This window comes from Rhinoderma darwinii, unplaced genomic scaffold (assembly GCF_050947455.1).
Source record: "Rhinoderma darwinii isolate aRhiDar2 unplaced genomic scaffold, aRhiDar2.hap1 Scaffold_4293, whole genome shotgun sequence".
Lineage (NCBI taxonomy): Eukaryota > Metazoa > Chordata > Amphibia > Anura > Rhinodermatidae > Rhinoderma > Rhinoderma darwinii.
Window position 1 is genome coordinate 12,068 of NW_027463813.1, and position 22,091 is coordinate 34,158.

At 47.1% G+C, this 22,091-nt stretch overlaps 1 protein-coding gene across 1 annotated transcript in view; it reads left to right on the plus strand.

The window, feature by feature from the left end:
- Nucleotides 1–2,863: 2,863 nt before the first annotated feature.
- Nucleotides 2,864–22,091, plus strand: part of LOC142711562 (uncharacterized) — a gene marked incomplete at both ends in the record, with an annotated part of 65,184 nt that continues 45,956 nt past the window's right edge. The window contains one exon of the mRNA XM_075848587.1: nucleotides 2,864–2,980. Coding sequence (XP_075704702.1) covers nucleotides 2,864–2,980 — 117 coding nt within the window. The remainder of the gene's footprint in view (nucleotides 2,981–22,091) is intronic.

A 22,091-nucleotide genomic window follows, 5' to 3' on the forward strand; every position in this document is an offset into this window, starting at 1 on the left:
TACTCTCACTCCTGTATCTCACTCTTTATACTATATACATTTATATACTCTCACTCCTGTATCTCACTCTTTATACTATATACATTTATATACTCTCACTCCTGTATCTCACGCTTTATACTATATACATTTATATACTCTCACTCCTGTATCTCACTCTTTATACTATATACATTTATATACTCTCACTCCTGTATCTCACTCTTTATACTATATACATTTATATACACTCACTCTGTATCTCACTCTTTATACTATATACATTTATATACTCTCACTCTTGTATCTCACTCTTTATACTATATATATTTATATACTCTCACTCCTGTATCTCACTCTTTATACTATATACATTTATATACTCTCACTCCTGTATCTCACTCTTTATACTATATACATTTATATACTCTCACTCCTGTATCTCACTCTTTATACTATATACATTTATATACTCTCACTCCTGTATCTCACTCTTTATACTATATACATTTATATACACTCAGTCCTGTATCTCACTCTTTATACTATATACATTTATATACTCTCACTCTTGTATTTCACTCTTTATACTATATACATTTATATACTCTCAGTCCTGTATCTCACTCTTTATACTATATACATTTATATACTCTCACTCCTGTATCTCACTCTTTATACTATATACATTTATATACACTCACTCCTGTATCTCACTCTTTATACTATATACATTTATATACTCTCACTCCTGTATCTCACTCTTTATACTATATACATTTATATACTCTCACTCTTGTATCTCACTCTTTATACTATATACATTTATATACTCTCACTCTTGTATCTCACTCTTTATACTATATACATTTATATACTCTCACTCCTGTATCTCACTCTTTATACTATATACATTTATATACTCTCACTCCTGTATCTCACTCTTTATAATATATACATTTATATACACTCACTCTTGTATCTCACTCTTTATAATATATACATTTATATACACTCACTCTTGTATCTCACTCTTTATACTATATACATTTATATACTCTCACTCTTTATACTATATACATTTATATACTCTCACTCTTGTATCTCACTCTTTATAATATATACATTTATATGCTCTCACTCTTGTATCTCACTCTTTATACTATATACATTTATATACTCTCACTCCTGTATCTCACTCTTTATACTATATACATTTATATACTCGCACTCCTGTATCTCACTCTTTATACTATATACATTTATATACTCTCACTCTTTATACTATATACATTTATATACTCTCACTCTTTATACTATATACATTTATATTCTCTCACTCTTGTATTTCACTCTTTATACTATATACATTTATATACTCTCACTCTTTATACTATATACATTTATATACTCTCACTCCTGTATCTCACTCTTTATACTATATACATTTATATACTCTCAGTCCTGTATCTCACTCTTTATACTATATACATTTATATACTCTCACTCCTGTATCTCACTCTTTATACTATATACATTTATATACTCTCAGTCCTGTATCTCACTCTTTATACTATATACATTTATATACTCTCACTCCTGTATCTCACTCTTTATACTATATACATTTATATACTCTCACTCTTGTATCTCACTCTTTATACTATATACATTTATATACTCTCACTCTTGTATCTCACTCTTTATACTATATACATTTATATACTCTCACTCTTGTATCTCACTCTTTATACTATATACATTTATATACTCTCACTCCTGTATCTCACTCTTTATACTATATACATTTATATACTCTCACTCCTGTATTTCACTCTTTATACTATATACATTTATATAGACTCACTCATGTATTTCACTCTTTATACTATATACATTTATATACTCTCACTCCTGTATTTCACTCTTTATACTATATACATTTATATACTCTCACTCCTGTATCTCACTCTTTATACTATATACATTTATATACTCTCACTCCTGTATCTCACGCTTTATACTATATACATTTATATACTCTCACTCCTGTATCTCACTCTTTATACTATATACATTTATATACTCTCATTCTTGTATCTCACTCTTTATACTATATACATTTATATACTCTCACTCCTGTATTTCACTCTTTATACTATATACATTTATATACTCTCACTCCTGTATTTCACTCTTTATACTATATACATTTATATACTCTCACTCTTGTATCTCATTCTTTATACTATATACATTTATATACTCTCACTCTTTATACTATATACATTTATATACTCTCACTCTTGTATCTCACTCTTTATACTATATACATTTATATACACTCACTCCTGTATCTCACTCTTTATACTATATACATTTATATACTCTCACTCCTGTATCTCACTCTTTATAATATATACATTTATATACTCTCACTCTTGTATCTCACTCTTTATACTATATACATTTATATACTCTCACTCTGTATCTCACTCTTTATACTATATACATTTATATACTCTCACTCCTGTATTTCACTCTTTATACTATATACATTTATATACTCTCACTCCTGTATCTCACTCTTTATACTATATACATTTATATACTCTCACTCCTGTATCTCACTCTTTATACTATATACATTTATATACTCTCACTCTTGTATCTCACTCTTTATACTATATACATTTATATACTCACTCTTGTATCTCACTCTTTATACTATATACATTTATATACTCACTCTTGTATCTCACTCTTTATACTATATACATTTATATACTCTCGCTCTTGTATAACCTTAGAGTGGATCCCAGTATAGGGTGTAGGGGGTAACCTCTTCCGCTGCTGTAATGACTTCTCTCTCTTTTGTTTCCAGACTTCGGTTTTAGCTGCTGGTTTTGTTCCAAACTCTGCTCTTCTGCAGTTTCTTTGGCCGATGAAACTTGGGGACGACCTCAGACCACTAAAAAGAAGAAATCAGCAGCAGAGTAAAGTGAGTTTCTGTCCAGTGCATGAGGATGATGAATGTGGAGATCAGGCCTTACATTATGGAATATTGTGCATTCATCTACAGACTTATCACTTCCACCTTTTGTGTTCTTGTTCTGCTCATCTGACCCATCTCCAGAGCAGTTCTCGGTCAGGGTCATGTTCACACTCAGGTGCGGGGGAGGGGTGGAGAACTTCTGGGCATTGTTGTCCATGTAAGACGAGTGGCCGGTTCCGCAGTCAGATCAGCGGCAACAGACTAGTAACTGTAACTCGATGGACTCCGGAGCCGGGACAGTTGTATAATTATACGTAAATGGGATGAAAAGTCCTATGGAGATGTGAGGATTCATCCCTGGAGGAGATGGTCCTGTATGTGAGGGTCAGCCCGTGACACTAATAATCCTGTAAAGCGCATCGCTCTTCATCTTATTAGTCACATTGTTGTTTCTAATATTCAATTATACATGGTCAAAACCTCTCTCTGCCGCTGAAAGACACCGTCCTTGTCCTGCTTCAGCGCTGGAACCATAGAAAGTCCCACTGCCCCATATACAGCTGGTGGAGACTCCGCACTGACCCCCAGAAAGGGAGGCAGAAACACATTCACGTCCTGTAAAAATGATCCAGGCTCGCTGGGACCTGTAGTGCGAATAATCCAAAGATGTTCACAGCCACTAAAACTGGACATATAGTGCAACAGTGTCTTATAGGAAGAGTGACAGACAGACCACAAGCCATATGACAGACAGACAAACAGACCACAAGACATATGACAGACAGACCACAAGACATATGACAGACAGACCACAAGACATATGACAGACAGACCACGAGACGTATGACAGACAGACCACAAGACGTATGACAGACAGACCACAAGACATATGACAGACAGACCACAAGACATATGACAGACAGACCACAAGACGTATGACAGACAGACCACAAGACGTATGACAGACAGACCACAAGACATATGACAGACAGACAGACCACAAGACATATGACAGACAGACAAACAGACCACAAGACATATGACAGACAGACCACAAGACATATGACAGACAGACCACAAGACATATGACAGACAGACCACAAGACGTATGACAGACAGACCACAAGACGTATGACAGACAGACCACAAGACGTATGACACACAGACCACAAGCCATATGACAGACAGACCACAAGACGTATGACAGACAGACCACAAGACGTATGACAGACAGACCACAAGACATATGACAGACAGACAGACCACAAGCCATATGACAGACAGACAGACAGACCACAAGCCATATGACAGACAGACAGACAGACAGACCACAAGCCATATGACAGACAGACCACAAGCCATATGACAGACAGACCACAAGACGTATGACAGACAGACCACAAGACATATGACAGACAGACAGACCACAAGCCATATGACAGACAGACAGACAGACCACAAGCCATATGACAGACAGACAGACAGACAGACCACAAGCCATATGACAGACAGACCACAAGCCATATGACAGACAGACCACAAGACATATCACAGACAGACCACAAGCCATATGACAGACAGACCACAAGACATATGACAGACAGACCACAAGCTATATGACAGACAGACAGACAGGCCACAAGACATATGACAGACAGACCACAAGCCATATGACAGACAGACCACAAAACATATCACAGACACCACAAGCCATATGACAGACAGACCACAAGACATATGACAGACAGACCACAAGACATATGACATACAGACTACAAGACATATGACAGACAGACCACAAGACATATGACGGACAGACCACAAGACGTATGACAGACAGACCACAAGACATATGACAGACAGACCACAAGACATATGACAGACAGACCACAAGACATATGACAGACCACAAGACATATGACAGGCAGACCACAAGCCATATGACAGACAGACCACAGGACATATGACAGACAGACCACAAGACATATGACAGACAGACCAGAAGACATATGACAGACAGACCACGAGCCGTATGACAGACAGACCACAAGACATATGACAGACAGACCACAAGACATATGACAGACAGACCACGAGCCGTATGACAGACAGACCACGAGCCGTATGACAGACAGACCACGAGTCATATGACAGTCAGACCACAAGACATATGACAGACAGACCACAAGCCATATGACAGACAGACCACAAGCCATATCACAGACAGACCACAAGACATATCACAGACAGACGACAAGACATATGACAGACAGACCACAAGACATATGACAGACAGACCACAAGACATTGACAGACAGACCACGAGTCATATGACAGACAGACCACAAGACATATGACAGACAGACCACAAGACATATGACAGACAGACCACAAGACGTATGACAGACAGACCACAAGACGTATGACAGACAGACCACAAGACATATGACAGACAGACCACAAGCCATATGACAGACAGACCACAAGACGTATGACAGACAGACCACAAGACGTATGACAGACAGACTACAAGACATATGACAGACAGACAGACCACAAGCCATATGACAGACAGACAGACAGACAGACCACAAGCCATATGACAGACAGACAGACCACAAGCCATATGACAGACAGACCACAAGCCATATGACAGACAGACCACAAGACATATCACAGACAGACCACAAGCCATATGACAGACAGACCACAAGACATATGACAGACAGACCACAAGCCATATGACAGACAGACAGGCCACAAGACATATGACAGACAGACCACAAGCCATATGACAGACAGACCACAAGACATATCACAGACACCACAAGCCATATGACAGACAGACCACAAGACATATGACAGACAGACCACAAGCCATATGACAGACAGACCACAAGCCATATGACAGACAGACCACAAGCCATATGACAGACAGACCACAAGACATATGACAGACAGACCACAAGCCATATGACAGACAGACCACAAGACATATGACAGACAGACCACAAGACATATGACAGACAGACCACGAGTCATATCACAGACAGACCACAAGCCGTATGACAGACAGACCACAAGCCATATGACAGACAGACCACAAGCCATATGACAGACAGACCACAAGACATATGACAGACAGACTACAAGACATATGACAGACAGACCACAAGACATATGACGGACAGACCACAAGACGTATGACAGACAGACCACAAGACATATGACAGACAGACCACAAGACATATGACAGACAGACCACAAGACATATGACAGACCACAAGACATATGACAGGCAGACCACAAGCCATATGACAGACAGACCACAAGCCATATGACAGACAGACCACAAGACGTATGACAGACAGACCACAAGACGTATGACAGACAGACCACAAGACATATGACAGACAGACCACAAGACATATGACACACCACAAGACATAGGACAGACACACCACAACACATAGGACAGACACACCACAAGACATATGACAGACAGACCACAAGACATATCACAGACTGACCACGAGTCATATGACAGACAGACCACAAGACATATGACAGACAGACCACAAGACATATGACAGACAGAACACAAGACGTATGACAGACAGACCACAAGACATATGGCAGACAGACCACAAGACATATCACAGACAGACCACAAGACATATGACAGACCAGAAGACATATCACAGACAGACCACGAGTCATATCACAGACAGACCACAAGACATATGACAGACAGACCAGAAGACATATGACAGACAGACCACGAGCCGTATGACAGACAGACCACAAGACATATGACAGACAGACCACAAGACATATGACAGACAGACCACGAGCCGTATGACAGACAGACCACGAGCCGTATGACAGACAGACCACGAGTCATATGACAGTCAGACCACAAGACATATGACAGACAGACCACAAGCCATATGACAGACAGACCACAAGCCATATCACAGACAGACCACAAGACATATCACAGACAGACGACAAGACATATGACAGACAGACCACAAGACATATGACAGACAGACCACAAGACATATGACAGACAGACCACAAGCCATATCACAGACAGACCACAAGACATATCACAGACAGACCACGAGTCATATGACAGACAGACCACAAGACATATGACAGACAGACCACAAGACATATGACAGACAGACCACAAGACATATGACAAGTGTCACAGAACAGCTCTCAGTCCGTACTTACCTGGGCAGACTGTTTTAGTGACGAGGCAGGAGCTCCTTCTAGTGGCTGGAATGCAAAATACAATCTGGAACGCCCTCTAGTGGCTAGTACATGGGATTACCTACAATTTTGGTGAACTTCCCCTGACGTCACATGACGCCTAACTATAGGACAGCCCATATAAGCCCCTCTCTGAGCCCCAACAGGTGGCAGAGTATCCGGTCATTTCTACCTGTCTCCAGCCTTGTACCGTATCTGATCTGACTTCCTGTGTAAGGGCTTCTTCTTGTATCTTTGACCTCTGCCCCTGTGACCTCTGCTATTCCTGCCCACGCTACTGTATACGGATCCTGTACTGCATTAGTGGTAACATCTGCACGGTTCAAGGGACAAGATCTGCAGATTCCCCGCAGCGAAGTCCAAATCGCCTTGCTGCGGTCCCTGGTGAATACCGGGGTATCTAGTGGTACCTTAAAAGCACTACTAGAAACTGGCGAAACGGAATCCCATCCTCCCTGCCAGGTTCGTGACAGAATACTCTGGCCTGCAAAAATTGATTCTGCCAGAGAACCATCACCCACTGAGCTTCTGCAGCACCCAGTTGGGCGAGTTGATTAGCAACAGCTTCTCCAGTGTCTACAAAACCTCCGCACGCTTGGATACGCTACAGCCTCAGCTGACAGTGCAGCTTCCTCCCGTTCTACCGCTGCCCACCGCAGTAACCAGTCATCAGCTTCGGGTCCCTCTTCCTTCCAGTATACTGGTGACCCCAGAAATTACAGAGAGTTCCTGAACCAGTGTTCTATACATTTTGACTTAGTCCTGGGAAATTTTGTCTCTGACAAAGTCAAAGTGGCCTTCATGATCTCCCTGCTTTCTGTGCAGGCCTTGGCGTGGGCCTCTCCTTTGTGGGAACAGAAAGACCCTGTATTATACGACTGTCAGACCTCTGGACACCACCCGGAAGATTTTTGACAAACTGGGAGAGTGTCATCTGCCACAGCCTCCTTGCTACGTCTCCGTCAGAACTCCATGACCATTGCCCAGTATGTGGTCCGGTTTCGGACTTGAGCCTCTGAACTGAAGTGGAACAATGAGGCTCTCGCGGCAGTTTTCTGGCAGGGGTTGTCCGATCCGATTAAGGATGAATTGTCCTCTTGTGAACTACGTCCGTCATTGGACGACTTGATTTCACTATGTAACAAAGTGGATATCTGTTTCCGAGAGCGAGCTATTGAGATGCGGAGATCTAGACCTTTCAGTTTCAAGTTGGCTCCAAGCCAGATAGGGCTATCCAGGCCCGCACCAAATCACTCTTCATGAATGTCAGGTTCCTGCATCAGGAATTTATTGACTTTTTTTGTGGTCTCTAAAACCATCAGTCCAGTTATCTTGGGATTACCATAGTTGCAAGTCACGCCCCACATATCGATTAGCAGACAGGGGAAATTGTATATTGGAGCTCTAAGTGTCACTCATCCTGTGTGAAGAAGGTGAGACCTCTCAGAGAACTGATTCCTCTGTGCACCTCTAAGTTCGAGGGTATCATCCCTCACAGTACTCTACCTTCATGGATGTCTTTAGCAAGTCTCAAGCAGAGAAGCTTCCTCCCCATCATCCCTGGGACTGCGCTATCGACGTCTACCCAATAGAACTCCTCCTCGTGAGCGGACCTAACCTCTCTCACTACCAGAAACTCAAGCAATGTCTGAATATATCCAGGACTATCATGAACGGGGGTTTATCCTCTTCTGCTTGTGCACGGTGGTCTATGTCCATGTTTTGACTATCGAGGATTGAACAAGATCACGGTCGAGAATAAATACCCGCTTCCTCTGATCTCCGAGTTATTTGACCATATACGCGGTGCAACGGTATTTACTAAGCTTGATGTGCGAGGTGCTTACAACCTCATCCGCATCAGGCCTGGCAATGAATGTAAGACAGCCTTTACCACCAGGGATGGCCATTACAAGTACTTAGTCATGCTCTTCGGCCTGAGTAATGCGCCCGCATTACTCCAGAGTTTCATAAATGAGATTTTGTAATTTATCTGGACGACTATTCAAGACTGGCCGCAACCCACTGAGCTAAACTCCGTTCAGAGGTTTGTGGGGTTCGCCAACTATTACCGGTGGTTTATTAAGGGATTCTCCTCCTTGAATAGCCCTGATTACAGCCCTCACTTGTAAGTCAGCCCATCCCAAACCGTGCACTCCAAAGGCCAATCAAGCCTTCATTCAGTTGAAAGCAGAGTTCCTCTCCGCTCCAATCCTCAACCAGCCTGACACGTCTCTTCTCTTCTTCCTGGAAGTGGATGCCTCCTCCTTCGCTGTGAGAGCTGTTCTGTCCCAACAGCAGGTCTTGAGAAGAATGCAACCCGGTGAGTCCTTTTCCAGAAGGTTCTCTTTCGCGGAAAAGTACTATGGGATCGGGGACAAAGATCTCCTAGCCATCAATCTTGCTTTGGAGGAATGGAGGCACCTACTGCAGGCCGACAGGCCTCATATCCTGTTATGATTTATACCAATAATAAGAATCTCCGGCACCTACACTCTGCTCGACATCTGAACCCCCGTCAACCAGATGGTTGTTGTTTTTCTCACGGTTCAATCTACTCATCACTTATCGCCTGGGTTCCAAGAACGTCAAGGCGGATGCATTCTCCTGCTCCTCTGATGCCTCAGACCGGGAGGTATATTGTGTGTCGGAGCTCATAATTGACCCCAAAAGGATTGTCTTGGCAGCCACATCAAGGGTGCTGCCAACTCCTCCTCCTGGTAGAGCCATTGTGCCTTCTAAGGTTCAGCCTAAATTTCTCTCTTGGGCACACAGTTCCCGATTCTCCAGACATGCAGGAGTCAAGAAGACGTTCGAGCTACTATCCAGCGATTAGTGGTGGCCCATTCTCTCCCGGGATGTCAGAGACTTTGTGTCAGCCTGTCAGACATGCGCCCAGCATAAAATCTTACCCATGCACCCTATTGGTTTACTTCATCCACTCCCAGTACCGGAAAAACCATGGACCCACATCTCAATGGATCTCCCACCTTCTACAATACCATCTGGGTTGTGGTAGACCGATTCTCCAAAATAGCTCATTCCACCCCTTTGAAAGGCTTGCCCTCATCGGCTGTCCTGGCTTCTATTTTTATCGGAGACATTTTGGCACCATGGCTTGAGATTGTTTCCTACCGAGCGTCTCAATTTACGTTACAGTTCTGGCGAGCTCTCTGTAAAATAATGGGAGTTAAGCTCAATTTCTCCACCACCTACCACCCACAGTCCAATGGACTGACAGAGAGGGTAAACTAAGAGCTTGAGAACTGTATAAGACTCCACCTCTATCCAGCTCCAGACAACTGGGTAGACCTCTTACCGTGGGCGGAGTTTGCACATAATCTGTTCCTCGAATCCCCATTCTTCATCAACTATGGCCATCATCCGCGCCTTCCCCTCTACCTGTCTCTGATGCCCCAGCTGCGGATTCTTGCATCCGGGAATTCTCGGTCATCTGGTCTCAGTTAAAGGCTGGGTTCACACGAGTACATTAACGTCCGTAATGGACGGACGTATTTCGGCCGAAAGTCCCGGACCGAACTCAGTGCAGGGAGCCGGGCTCCTAGCATCATAGTTATGTACGACGCTAGGAGTCCCTGCCTCTCTGCAGGACAACTGTCCCGTACTGTAATCATGTTTTCAGTCCGGGACAGTACTTCCACGGAGAGGCAGGGACTCCTAGCATCGTATATAACTATGATGCTTGGAGCCCGGCTCCCTGCACTGAGTTCGGTCCGGGACTTCCGGCCGAAATACGTCCGTCCATTACGGACGTTAATGTGCTCGTATGAACCCAGCCAAAGACTAATCTTCAGAAAGGCTGATGGTCACTACACGAGGACTATTACGTTCCATTTACTAATATTTATCATTGTACATCACTGGCGGGGGAAGTAATAACAGATCTGAAATACTGTGAGGGCCCCGAGACTGCTCTATTCATTGCTATTCCCCCTGCACCCCCGGTTACCATATAAATAGGAGTCTTATGTGTTATGGTTTTTAATATATATATTTTTTAATTATATAAATATCTATCTATCTATCTATCTATCTATCTATCTATCTCTACAGTGCTGCTGAAAATGTCGTGTTACTACGTCCCGGATGAGTCTGGAACGTTGGACTTTTTGCCGTTGTGGCAGATCATCTGCTATTGTCACATTGTTGTTGCTATTCTGACACTTTAATGATCATTATTAGGCTCTACGGTCTTATTTGTACCTATTATCACTGTAACATCTGCTTGGTATTGGAGTGTATGAAAACTTTTACTGGGATGCGAGGGCCAGAGGGTCAATGATTATGTTTTACTAGTTACAGGTCAGTGGTTATGTGTTGGTGATTACAGGTCAGTGATTATGCGTTGGTGATTACTGGTCAGTGATTATGTTTTTTGGTGGTTACAGGTCAGTGATTATGTGTTGGTGGTTATTGGTCAGTGATTATGTGTTGGTGGTTACGGGTCAGTGATTATGTGTTGGTGATTACGGGTCAGTGATTATGTGTCGGTGATTATGGGTCAGTGATTATGTGTTGGTGGTTACAGGTCAGTGATTATGTGTTGGTTGTAATGACGGGGGTAAGGAAACAGACAAGTGAGCCCTAATCTACCCGCCACTCCGTCCCTGCCTACTTGCAATGACCCGCCCTAGGCGACGGGGTACAACTGGGAGACAGTCCCTACGTTCAATAAGTGCACGACAGACAAACAGAAAAGGGTACACAGAAGCAAGGGAAAAGGGGCCGTTGCCTACGGCAACACCGAGAGCAACAAGAGTGGTGAACGAGCCGAGTCAAACCAGGAGTGTACGAGGTACCAAACGCAGAGCAGGAGAGTAGTGAACAAGCCGAGTCAAACCAGGAGTGTACGAGGTACCAAACGCAGAGCAGGAGAGTAGTCAGTAAGCCAGGGTCAGTATGAAGCAGGGTCAAATAGATCAATAAGCTGCAGCAGGGCCAGGAAACCAAAGGAGAGGAATCACAAGCAAGGAGGAACGGGAAAGGCAGGTATAAATAAACAGAGGGCGGGAGCTAGCTCCGTCTGGCCAGGCTGTGATAGGCTCTCCCACTCCTAAGCCTGCCATCCTGAGTGGTGGAAGATGGAGTCAGTCTCACAGACATAGAAGCAGGTGCAGACTGATTACCTATGGGCGTAGATACAGAAGCTGTGCCTGGCAGATCCTTAACAGTACCCCCCCTTTTATGAGGGGCCACCGGACCCTTTCTAGATGGACCTGGTTTATTGGGGAAACGAAGGTGGAACCTCCTGACCAATACCCCAGCGTGAACATCCCGGGCGGGTACCCAAGTCCTCTCCTCAGGCCCGTATCCTCTCCAATGGACCAGGTACTGGAGGGAGCCTTGGACCATCTTGCTGTCCACAATCTTGGCCACCTCGAATTCTACCCCCTCAGGGGTGAGAACGGGAACAGGAGGTCTCCTCGAGGGAGCCAAGGACGGAGAGCAGCGTTTAAGGAGGGAGGCATGAAACACGTCGTGTACTCGAAAAGATGGGGGCAACTCCAGTCGGAAGGGGACAGGATTGAAGACTTCACTAACCTTGTACGGCCCTATAAACCGGGGAGCAAACTTCTTGGACTGGACTTTAAGGCGCAAGTTCTTAGACGATAGCCACACCAGATCCCCGACCATAAACAAGGGGTTAGCAGAACGTCTTCTATCTGCCTGAGTTTTTTGTACGCTCTGGGACGCCTCTAGGTTCTTCTGAACCTGGGCCCAGACTGTGCACAGTTCCCGATGAACGACCTCTACCTCGGGATTGTTGAAACTACCAGGTGAAACGGAGGAGAACCGTGGATTAAACCCAAAATTACAGAAAAAGGGGGAGACCCCTGACGAGTTGCTGACCCGGTTATTAAGAGAAAATTCGGTGAGGGGAATGAATGAGACCCAATCATATTGACAGTCAGAGATAAAACACCTTAAATATTGTTCTAGAGATTGATTAGTCCTCTCGGTTTGGCCATTAGTTTCAGGATGGAAGGGCGAGGAGAAGGACAGATCAATCTCCAACTTTTTACAGAAGGCTCTCCAAAACAAAGAAACAAATTGTACCCCTCTGTCAGAAACAATATTGACAGGGACCTGTAGCGCCCATGGCCGCGGGCCGTCGGGTTCACTCACCTCCCGACGCCCGCAGCCATGGATCTGTGAGCGCTGGCCTCCGTCTCCCTCCTAGGAGATGCCAGCGCTCACTTCCGCTCCGTTCGGCTGGGTCCCGTAGGGTGCGCGCGCACGCTCGTGCCCGCTCTTAAAGGGCCAGCGCGCGCACATGAAAACAATGTTCATTAACCCACATGATTTCCTGCCCTATAAGAATGCCCCAGCCCTTCTGATCCTTGCCTGAGAGTTGTTAGTCTTTCCCAGTCTGTCTCGCAAATGGTCCCTTAGTGTCTCCCGTTCCTGCTGTTACCCGTGCCCTGTTACCGTTCCTGTATTCCGCATTGTTCCTGTGCCCACCCGTGTTCAAGTGCCATCTGCCACGTCAAGTGTCATCTGCCACGTCAAGTGCCATCTGCCACGTCAAGTGCCATCTGCCACGTCAAGTGTCATCTGCCACGTCAAGTGTCATCTGCCACATCAAGTGCCATCTGCCACGTCAAGTGCCAACTGCCACGTCAAGTGTCTTCTACCACGTCAAGTGCCATCTGCTCATCGGATACTGCCCGCCACGTCTGGCGCCACTTTCCGCACCTGCCGCCATCCGTGCTGAAGCCACAGCCACCGCCCGGACTATTTCAGGTACCTAAGCATTACTGTCTGCCATCTTACTTTCACATAGACTGTGACCTGGTCAGCTGCCTCCCCGCTACCGTGGAGCGGCCTAGTGGGTCCACAAACCCAGTGTCCGTGACAGTACGCTCAGGCCATGGAACCCGCTGGCCAGCCCAAGACCCCAGTACAGAAGATTCAGACAGAGATGCATGACCTACACACTCGTCAGGATCAACTCCTTGAGGCGGTGAATTCTATTCTGGTCCGCCTGGATCTACTCGCTGTTCCACCCCCGGTTCTTCCTCCAGAGGCTGTTGCCGTGCCACTGCCTGTTGCTCCCCCTGTTTGTTCCGGATCCTCAGTTCCTCTGCCTCTTCCTCCTCGCTACAACGGTGACCCCAGAGCATGCAGAGGATTTCTTAATCAATGCACGGTGCATTTTAGGCTACGGCCTCATCTCTTCCCCTCCGAGGAGGCTAAAGTAGCATTCATTATCTCCCTCCTCGCTGGCAAGGCCCTCGCATGGGCGAACCCAATCTTGGAGCAACAGGTACCTGTATCCTTAGACCTAGCCTTGTTCCTGCAGTCCTTTCGTGCCGTGTTCGAGGAGCCGGGTCGAACATCCTCTGCCGCAGCCACTCTGTTGACACTCAAGCAAGAAGGCTCCACAGTAGGGGAGTATGCGATCTCCTTCCGTACCCTAGCAGCCGAGCTAGCATGGAATAATGAGGCACTGGTGGCGACCTTCTGGCAGGGACTGTCCTCTCACATCAAGGACGAACTGGCAGCCCGCGACCTTCCTTCTACCTTGGATGCCCTCATCCTGTTAGCCACCCGGGTTGATATGAGAATCCGGGAGCGCTCTCAAGAGGTTCGTCAGGAGAGCCGGGCCCACAGACCAGCACCCCCTGCCCAGAGACCACTATTGCCCACTCCTAGTGCGCTACCTGAGGAACCCATGCAGGTAGACAGAGTCCGGTTATCTGAACAGGAGAAGCAGCGCAGACGCTCCTCTGGACTTTGCATGTATTGCGGCCTCAAGGGTCATTTTGTGCGTCAATGCCCACAGAAACCGGGAAACTCCAGTACCTAGGGTTGGTTGGAGAGGCAACTCTAGGTGGAACGTCTCCAAACGTTAAAACCTCTTCTAAATTATCGATACCTGTGGCCATCGTCGCCGGACAGACTTCACATCCTTCCTCCGCCTATCTTGACTCTGGAGCGGCTGCTAATTTTATCCACCAAGATTTAGTGGATCGGTTTCAACTACCCACAGTCCGTCTGGAGAGACCCCTGGCAGTTGCCTCTGTGAATGGTCTACCGCTGCCTGATCCAATCATGCTCATCACTGAGCCGGTGACATTACGGGTCGGAGCTCTTCACTCAGAACAGATCTCCTTCCTGGTACTACCCAAGGCTATCAATCCTATCCTGCTGGGTCTGCCATGGCTCCGTCTACACGCCCCGACACTCGACTGGAGTTCTGGAGAGGTTCTTCAATGGGGCTCCAGATGCCGTAGCCATTGCCTGTCACAAGTCCGTCCTGTTGTGCCCCCTCTGCCTCAGTCACTCTCCAATCTACCTTCTCAGTATGCCAGTTTTGCGGATGTCTTCTGCAAACGAGAGGCTGAGACGTTGACTCCACATCGGAATTATGACTGTCCCATTGAACTGGTTCCCAATGCTTCTCTTCCCCGTGGACGAGTATATCCTCTCTCCTTGCCAGAGACTTTATCGATGTCAGCCTATATCAAGGAGAACTTGGAGAGGGGTTTTATTCGAAAATCTTCCTCCCCAGCCGGGGCAGGATTCTTCTTCGTTAAAAAGAAAGATGGATCTCTCCGACCCTGCATTGACTACCGTGGCCTCAATCAGATCACGGTCAAGAACAAATACCTGTTGCCACTCATTTCCGAGCTGTTTGATTGCATACGAGGAGCCAAAAAATTTTCCAAGCTAGATCTGCGAGGGGCCTATAATCTAATCCGGATTCGCCGGGGTGACGAATGGAAGACGGCATTTAACACCCGCGATGGGCACTACGAATACCGAGTGATACCCTTCGGACTGTGTAATGCTCCCGCAGTATTTCAGGAGTTCGTTAATGACATCTTCCGAGATCTCCTCTATACATGTGTTGTCGTTTATCTCGATGATATTCTAATCTTCTCCCCAGATCTGATGACTCATCGGAGGCACGTTCGTCAAGTTCTTCTGTGACTAAGTGAGAATCGCTTGTATGCCAAGTTAGAGAAATGCACCTTTGAAAAGAGGTCTCTGCCCTTCCTGGGCTATGTCATCTCGGATCAAGGCCTTAAGATGGACCCTGAGAAGTTAAAGTCTGTCCTGGAATGGCCACGTCCTCAAGGCCTAAGGGCCATACAGCGGTTCCTGGGTTTCGCCAATTTGTACCGGCAGTTTATTCCGAACTTTTCTTCTCTGACGGCCCCCATCTTTACCCTTACCAAGAAGGGTGTGAACGCCAAGGTGTGGACTCCGGAGGCAGAGTCCGCATTCATTAGCCTCAAGAAAGCCTTCACTTCAGCTTCGATCCTCCATCACCCTGACATATCTCGGCACTTCTCACTGGAAGTGGACGCTTCCTCTGTTGGTGCAGGCGCACTTCTGTTCCAGAGGAGCTCCAAAGGAAAGGCAGTAGTGTGTGGCTACTACTCAAGACTGTTTTCCTCTGCTGAGCGCAATTATTCCATTGGAGATCGGGAGCTGCTGGCCACCAAATTGGCCCTGGAGGAGTGGAGACATCTTCTGGAGGGCGCTGCTCACCCCATCCTGATCTTCATCGACCACAAGAATCTCACTTACCTTTAGTCCGCTCAAAGACTGAATCCTCGTCAAGCCAGGTGGTCACTGTTCTTCACCCGTTTCCAATTTCTGCTCCACTACCGTCCCGCTGACAAGAACGTGAGGGCCGATGCCCTGTCCAGATCATTCGAAACGGAAGACACGGTGGAGTCCCTTCAGACGATCATAGACCCATCCTGCGTTGTCACCGCCAATCCTCTGCAGCTTAGAAATATCCCTCCAGGGAGAACTTTTGTTTGGTTGGCAGACAGAAAAAGAATTCTCCGCTGGGGACACAGTTCTAAACTAGCTGGGCACGCTGGTGTCCGTAAAACCCAAGACCTGATCACTCTTCACTTCTGGTGGCCCACGCTACCTAAGGATGTTCTGGAATTTGTCTCTGCTTGCACGGTGTGTGCCTCTAACAAGGTGGCTCACAGCAAGCCTGCCGGCCTGCTTCAACCCCTGCCTGTACCCAGTGCCCCCTGGCAGCACATCGCTATTGCCTTCGTCACGGACCTTCCTCTCTCAGCAGGATGCAACACCATCTGGGTGGTGGTGGACCGGTTCTCTAAGATGGCACATTTTATCCCGCTGACCGGCCTACCCTCTGCTCCTCGACTGGCGAACTTCTTCATTCAGCACATCTTCCGCTTGCATGGCTTGCCTCTTCACATTGTGTCCGACTGGGGGGTTCAGTTTACCTCCAAGTTCTGGAGAGCCCTCTGTAAACTCCTGGATGTGAGTTTGGACTTTTCCTCTGCCTATCACCCCCAGTCCAATGGGCAAGTTGAGAGGATCAACCAGATCATGGAAAATTATCTCCGCCACTTCATCTCTTCACAGCACGATAACAGCTTCTACCATGGGCGGAGTTTTCATATAATAACCACACAAGTGAGTCCACCACCTCCATTCCGTTTCACATCGTGTACAGTCAACATCCCAGAGTTCCTCTTCCAGTGTCGACTTCATCTCAGGTACCCGCTGCTGACTCTGCATATGGGGACTTCCTGCAAATCTGGCAACAGACCCGGTCCTCTATTTTGCAGGCGGTAGATCGCATGAAGCGTAAGGCAGATACCAAAAGAAGAGAGCCGCCTCAGTATCTTCCTGGGACTAAAGTCTGGCTGTCCTCTCGAAACATTCGCTTGAGGGTGCTTTCATACAAGTTTGCTCCCAGGTTCCTTGGTCCCTTCGAGATCCTGCAACAAATTAACCCTGTTTCCTATAAGCTGCGGCTGCCTCCTACCCTCAGAATCCCTAACTCCTTCCATGTGTCCCTCCTGAAACCAGTGGTCCTGAACCGCTACAGCAAGACCTCTAGTTCCACAGTTGCTTCCAGCGGTCCTTCTGATATATTCGAGGTAAAGGAGATCCTGGACCGCAAGAGGGTTGGAGGAAGGACTTTCTATCTGGTGTACTGGAGAGGGTTTGGTCCTGAGGAGAGGTCCTGGGAGCCAGAAGAGAACCTCAGCGCCCCTACTCTTATTAAAAAGTTCCTCTCTCACTCTGGTCCCAAGAAGAGGGGGCGTAAGAGGGGGGATACTGTAGCGCCCATGGCCGCGGGCCGTCGGGTTCACTCACCTCCCGACGCCCGCAGCCATGGATCTGTGAGCGCTGGCCTCCGTCTCCCTCCTAGGAGATGCCAGAGCTCACTTCCGCTCCGTCCGGCTGGGTCCCGTAGGGTGCGCGCGCACGCTCGCGCCCGCTCTTAAAGGGCCAGCGCGCGCACATGAAAACAATGTTCATTAACCCACATGATTTCCTGCCCTATAAGAATGCCCCAGCCCTTCTGATCCTTGCCTGAGCGTTGTTAGTCTTTCCCAGTCTGTCTCGCAAATGGTCCCTTAGTGTCTCCCGTTCCTGCTGTTACCCGTGCCCTGTTACCGTTCCTGTATTCCGCATTGTTCCTGTGCCTACCCGTGTTCAAGTGTCATCTGCCACGTCAAGTGTCATCTGCCACGTCAAGTGCCATCTGCCACGTCAAGTGCCATCTGCCACGTCAAGTGTCATCTGCCACATCAAGTGCCATCTGCCACGTCAAGTGCCAACTGCCACGTCAAGTGTCATCTGCCACATCAAGTGCCATCTGCCACGTCAAGTGCCAACTGCCACGTCAAGTGTCTTCTGCCACGTCAAGTGCCATCTGCTCATCGGATACTGCCCGCCACGTCTGGCACCACTTTCACCTGCCGCCATCCGTGCTGAAGCCACAGCCACCGCCTGGACTATTTCAGGTACCTAAGCATTACTGTCTGCCATCTTACTTTCACATAGACTGTGACCTGGTCAGCCGCCTCCCCGCTACGGCGGAGCGGCCTAGTGGGTCCACAAACCCAGTGTCCATGACAGGACCCCATGGAGACGCAGGATGTGTTTGACAAACAAGGTAGCTAACGTCTTAGCATTGGGTAGTTTTTTGAGGGGCACAAAGTGGCACATCTTACTGAAGTGGTCTACTACAATCCACACCACCGACTTGCCTTGAGATGGAGGCAAATCGGTGATAAAATCCATGGAGATATGGGTCCAAGGTCTTTGGGGAATGGGCAAAGAACGTAGTAAGCCCGCTGGTCTGGACCTGGGAGTCTTGGGCCTAGCACAAACCTCACAAGCGGCGATGTAGGCCTTAACGTCCTTAGGCAACCCAGGCCACCAATAGTTTCTGGCAATGAGGTGCTTGGTACCCAGGATGCCTGGATGACCAGATAGTGCGGAGTCATGATTTTCCCTAAGTACCCTTAGCCGGAATTGCAGGGGAACAAACCGCTTGTTCTCAGGAAGGTTCCCGGGAGCTGAACCTTGATCAGCAGCAATATCAGAGACTAAATCAGAATCAATAGAGGAAATGATTATACCTGGAGGCAAAATACAAGCAGGATCTTCCTCCGAAGGAGGGCTGGCCATGAAGCTACGCGACAGTGCATCAGCCTTAATATTTTTAGACCCAGCCCTATAGGTAACCAAAAAGTTGAATCTGGTAAAAAATAACGCCCATCGAGCTTGTCTCGGGTTTAGCCTCCGGGCAGATTCTAGGAAAACCAGATTCTTGTGGTCGGTAAGGACCGTTACCTGGTGCCTAGCCCCCTCCAGGAAGTGGCGCCACTCTTCAAATGCCCATTTAATGGCTAAGAGTTTGCGGTTGCCAATATCATAGTTACTCTCAGTGGGCGAAAACTTCCTGGAGAAGTAGGCACAGGGACGAGATGGGTGAGGGACCTGGTACCCTGGGACAAGACAGCCCCCACTCCCACCTCGGACGCGTCAACCTCCACGATAAATGGCTCCATTTGGTTGGGCTGAACCAACACCGGGGCCGAGATAAAGCACTTCTTAAGGACCTCAAAAGCCTGGACAGCCTCAGGAGGCCAGCGGAGGAGATCAGCACCCTTGCGAGTGAGATCCGTAAGAGGCTTAGCGATGACCGAGAAGTTAGCAATAAATCTCCTGTAATAATTAGCGAACCCCAAGAAGCACTGTAACGCCTTCAGGGAGGCAGGTTGGACCCATTCCACCACAGCCTGGACCTTGGCGGGATCCATGCGGAATTCATGAGGAGTGAGGATTTGACCCAAAAATGGTATCTCCTGCACCCCAAACACACATTTTTCGGTCTTCGGAAACAGTTTGTTTTCCCGAAGGACCTGGAGCACCTTCCTGACATGCTCAATGTGGGAGGACCAGTCCTTGGAAAACACAAGTATGTCATCAAGGTACACTACAAGAAATACCCCCAGGTAATCTCTTAAAATCTAATTTAGGAAATTCTGTAAGACCGCGGGAGCATTACACAACCCAAAGGGCATGACGAGGTATTCGAAATGACCTTCGGGCGTGTTAAACGCAGTCTTCCACTCATCCCCCTCTTTGATGCGGATAAGGTTAAATACGCCCCCAGTAGATCAAACTTAGAGATCCATTGGGCCCCCTGAACCTGATTAAAGAGATCAGGAATCAAAGGAAGGGGATACTGGTTCCTTACAGTGACCTTATTCAAGTTACGGTAGTCAATGCATGGCCTAAGACCACCGTCCTTCTTCCCTACGAAGAAGAAGCCAGCACCTACCGGAGAAGTAGAGGGGCGAATGTAACCCTTGGCCAGGCATTCCTGGATATACTCTCTCATGGCTTCACGTTCGGGACAAGAGAGATTAAATATCCTACCCTTAGGGAGCTTAGCTCCTGGTACTAAATCGATAGCGCAATCGTATTCTCTATGAGGAGGTAACACTTCGGACGCCTCCTTAGAGAAAACATCAGCGAAGTCCTGAACAAACTCAGGTAGCGTGTTCACCTCCTCAGGGGGAGAAATAGAATTAACAGAAAAAACATGACGTCAAGCATTCATTACCCCATTTGGTAAGATCCCCAGTATTCCAGTCAAACGTGGGATTATGCAACTGCAACCAGGGAAGGCCTAAAACCAAATCGGACGATAATCCCTGCATCAACAGTACAGAGCACTGCTCCAAATGCATGGAGCCAACGAGGAGTTCAAAAACAGGGGTATGCTGTGTAAAATAACCATTAGCAAGAGGAGTGGAGTCGATACCCACTACCGGGACAGGTTTACGCAAATCAATCAAAGGCATAGTTAGAGACGTAGCAAATTCCACAGACATGATATTAGCAGACGACCCTGAATCCACGAAGGCACTGCCGGTAGCAGACCTACCACCAAAAGAGACCTGAAAGGAAAGCAAGATTTTATTACGTTTCATATTTACGGGAAATACCTGTGCGCCCAAGTGACCTCCCCGATGATCACTTAGGCGCGGAAGTTTTCCGGCTGCTTATTCTTACGCCTAGGACAGGTGTTCACTTGATGCTTGTCATCCCCACAATAGAAGCAGAGACCATTCTTCCTGCGGAACTCTCTACGTTGTTGGGGGGACACGGAGGCCCCGAGTTGCATAGGTACCTCAGAGTCTTCCGTGGAAGAACGAAGCAACGGAACCTCGGGAGGCATCATGGGGGAGTCAGAGGAGAAAACACAAAAACGTTCACGTTGTCGTTCCCTGAGACGTCGGTCAAGTCGTACCGCTAAAGCCATAACCTGGTCTAGGGAGTCAGAAGAGGGATAGCTAACTAGCAGGTCTTTCAGGGCGTTCGACAGACCCAACCTAAACTGGCACCTTAAGGCAGGGTTATTCCACCGAGAAGCTACGCACCACTTCCTAAAGTCAGAGCAATACTCCTCAACAGGTCTCTTACCCTGACGTAAGGTCACCAGCTGACTCTCGGCAAAGGCAGTCCTGTCAGTCTCGTCATAAATGAGTCCGAGAGCAGAAAA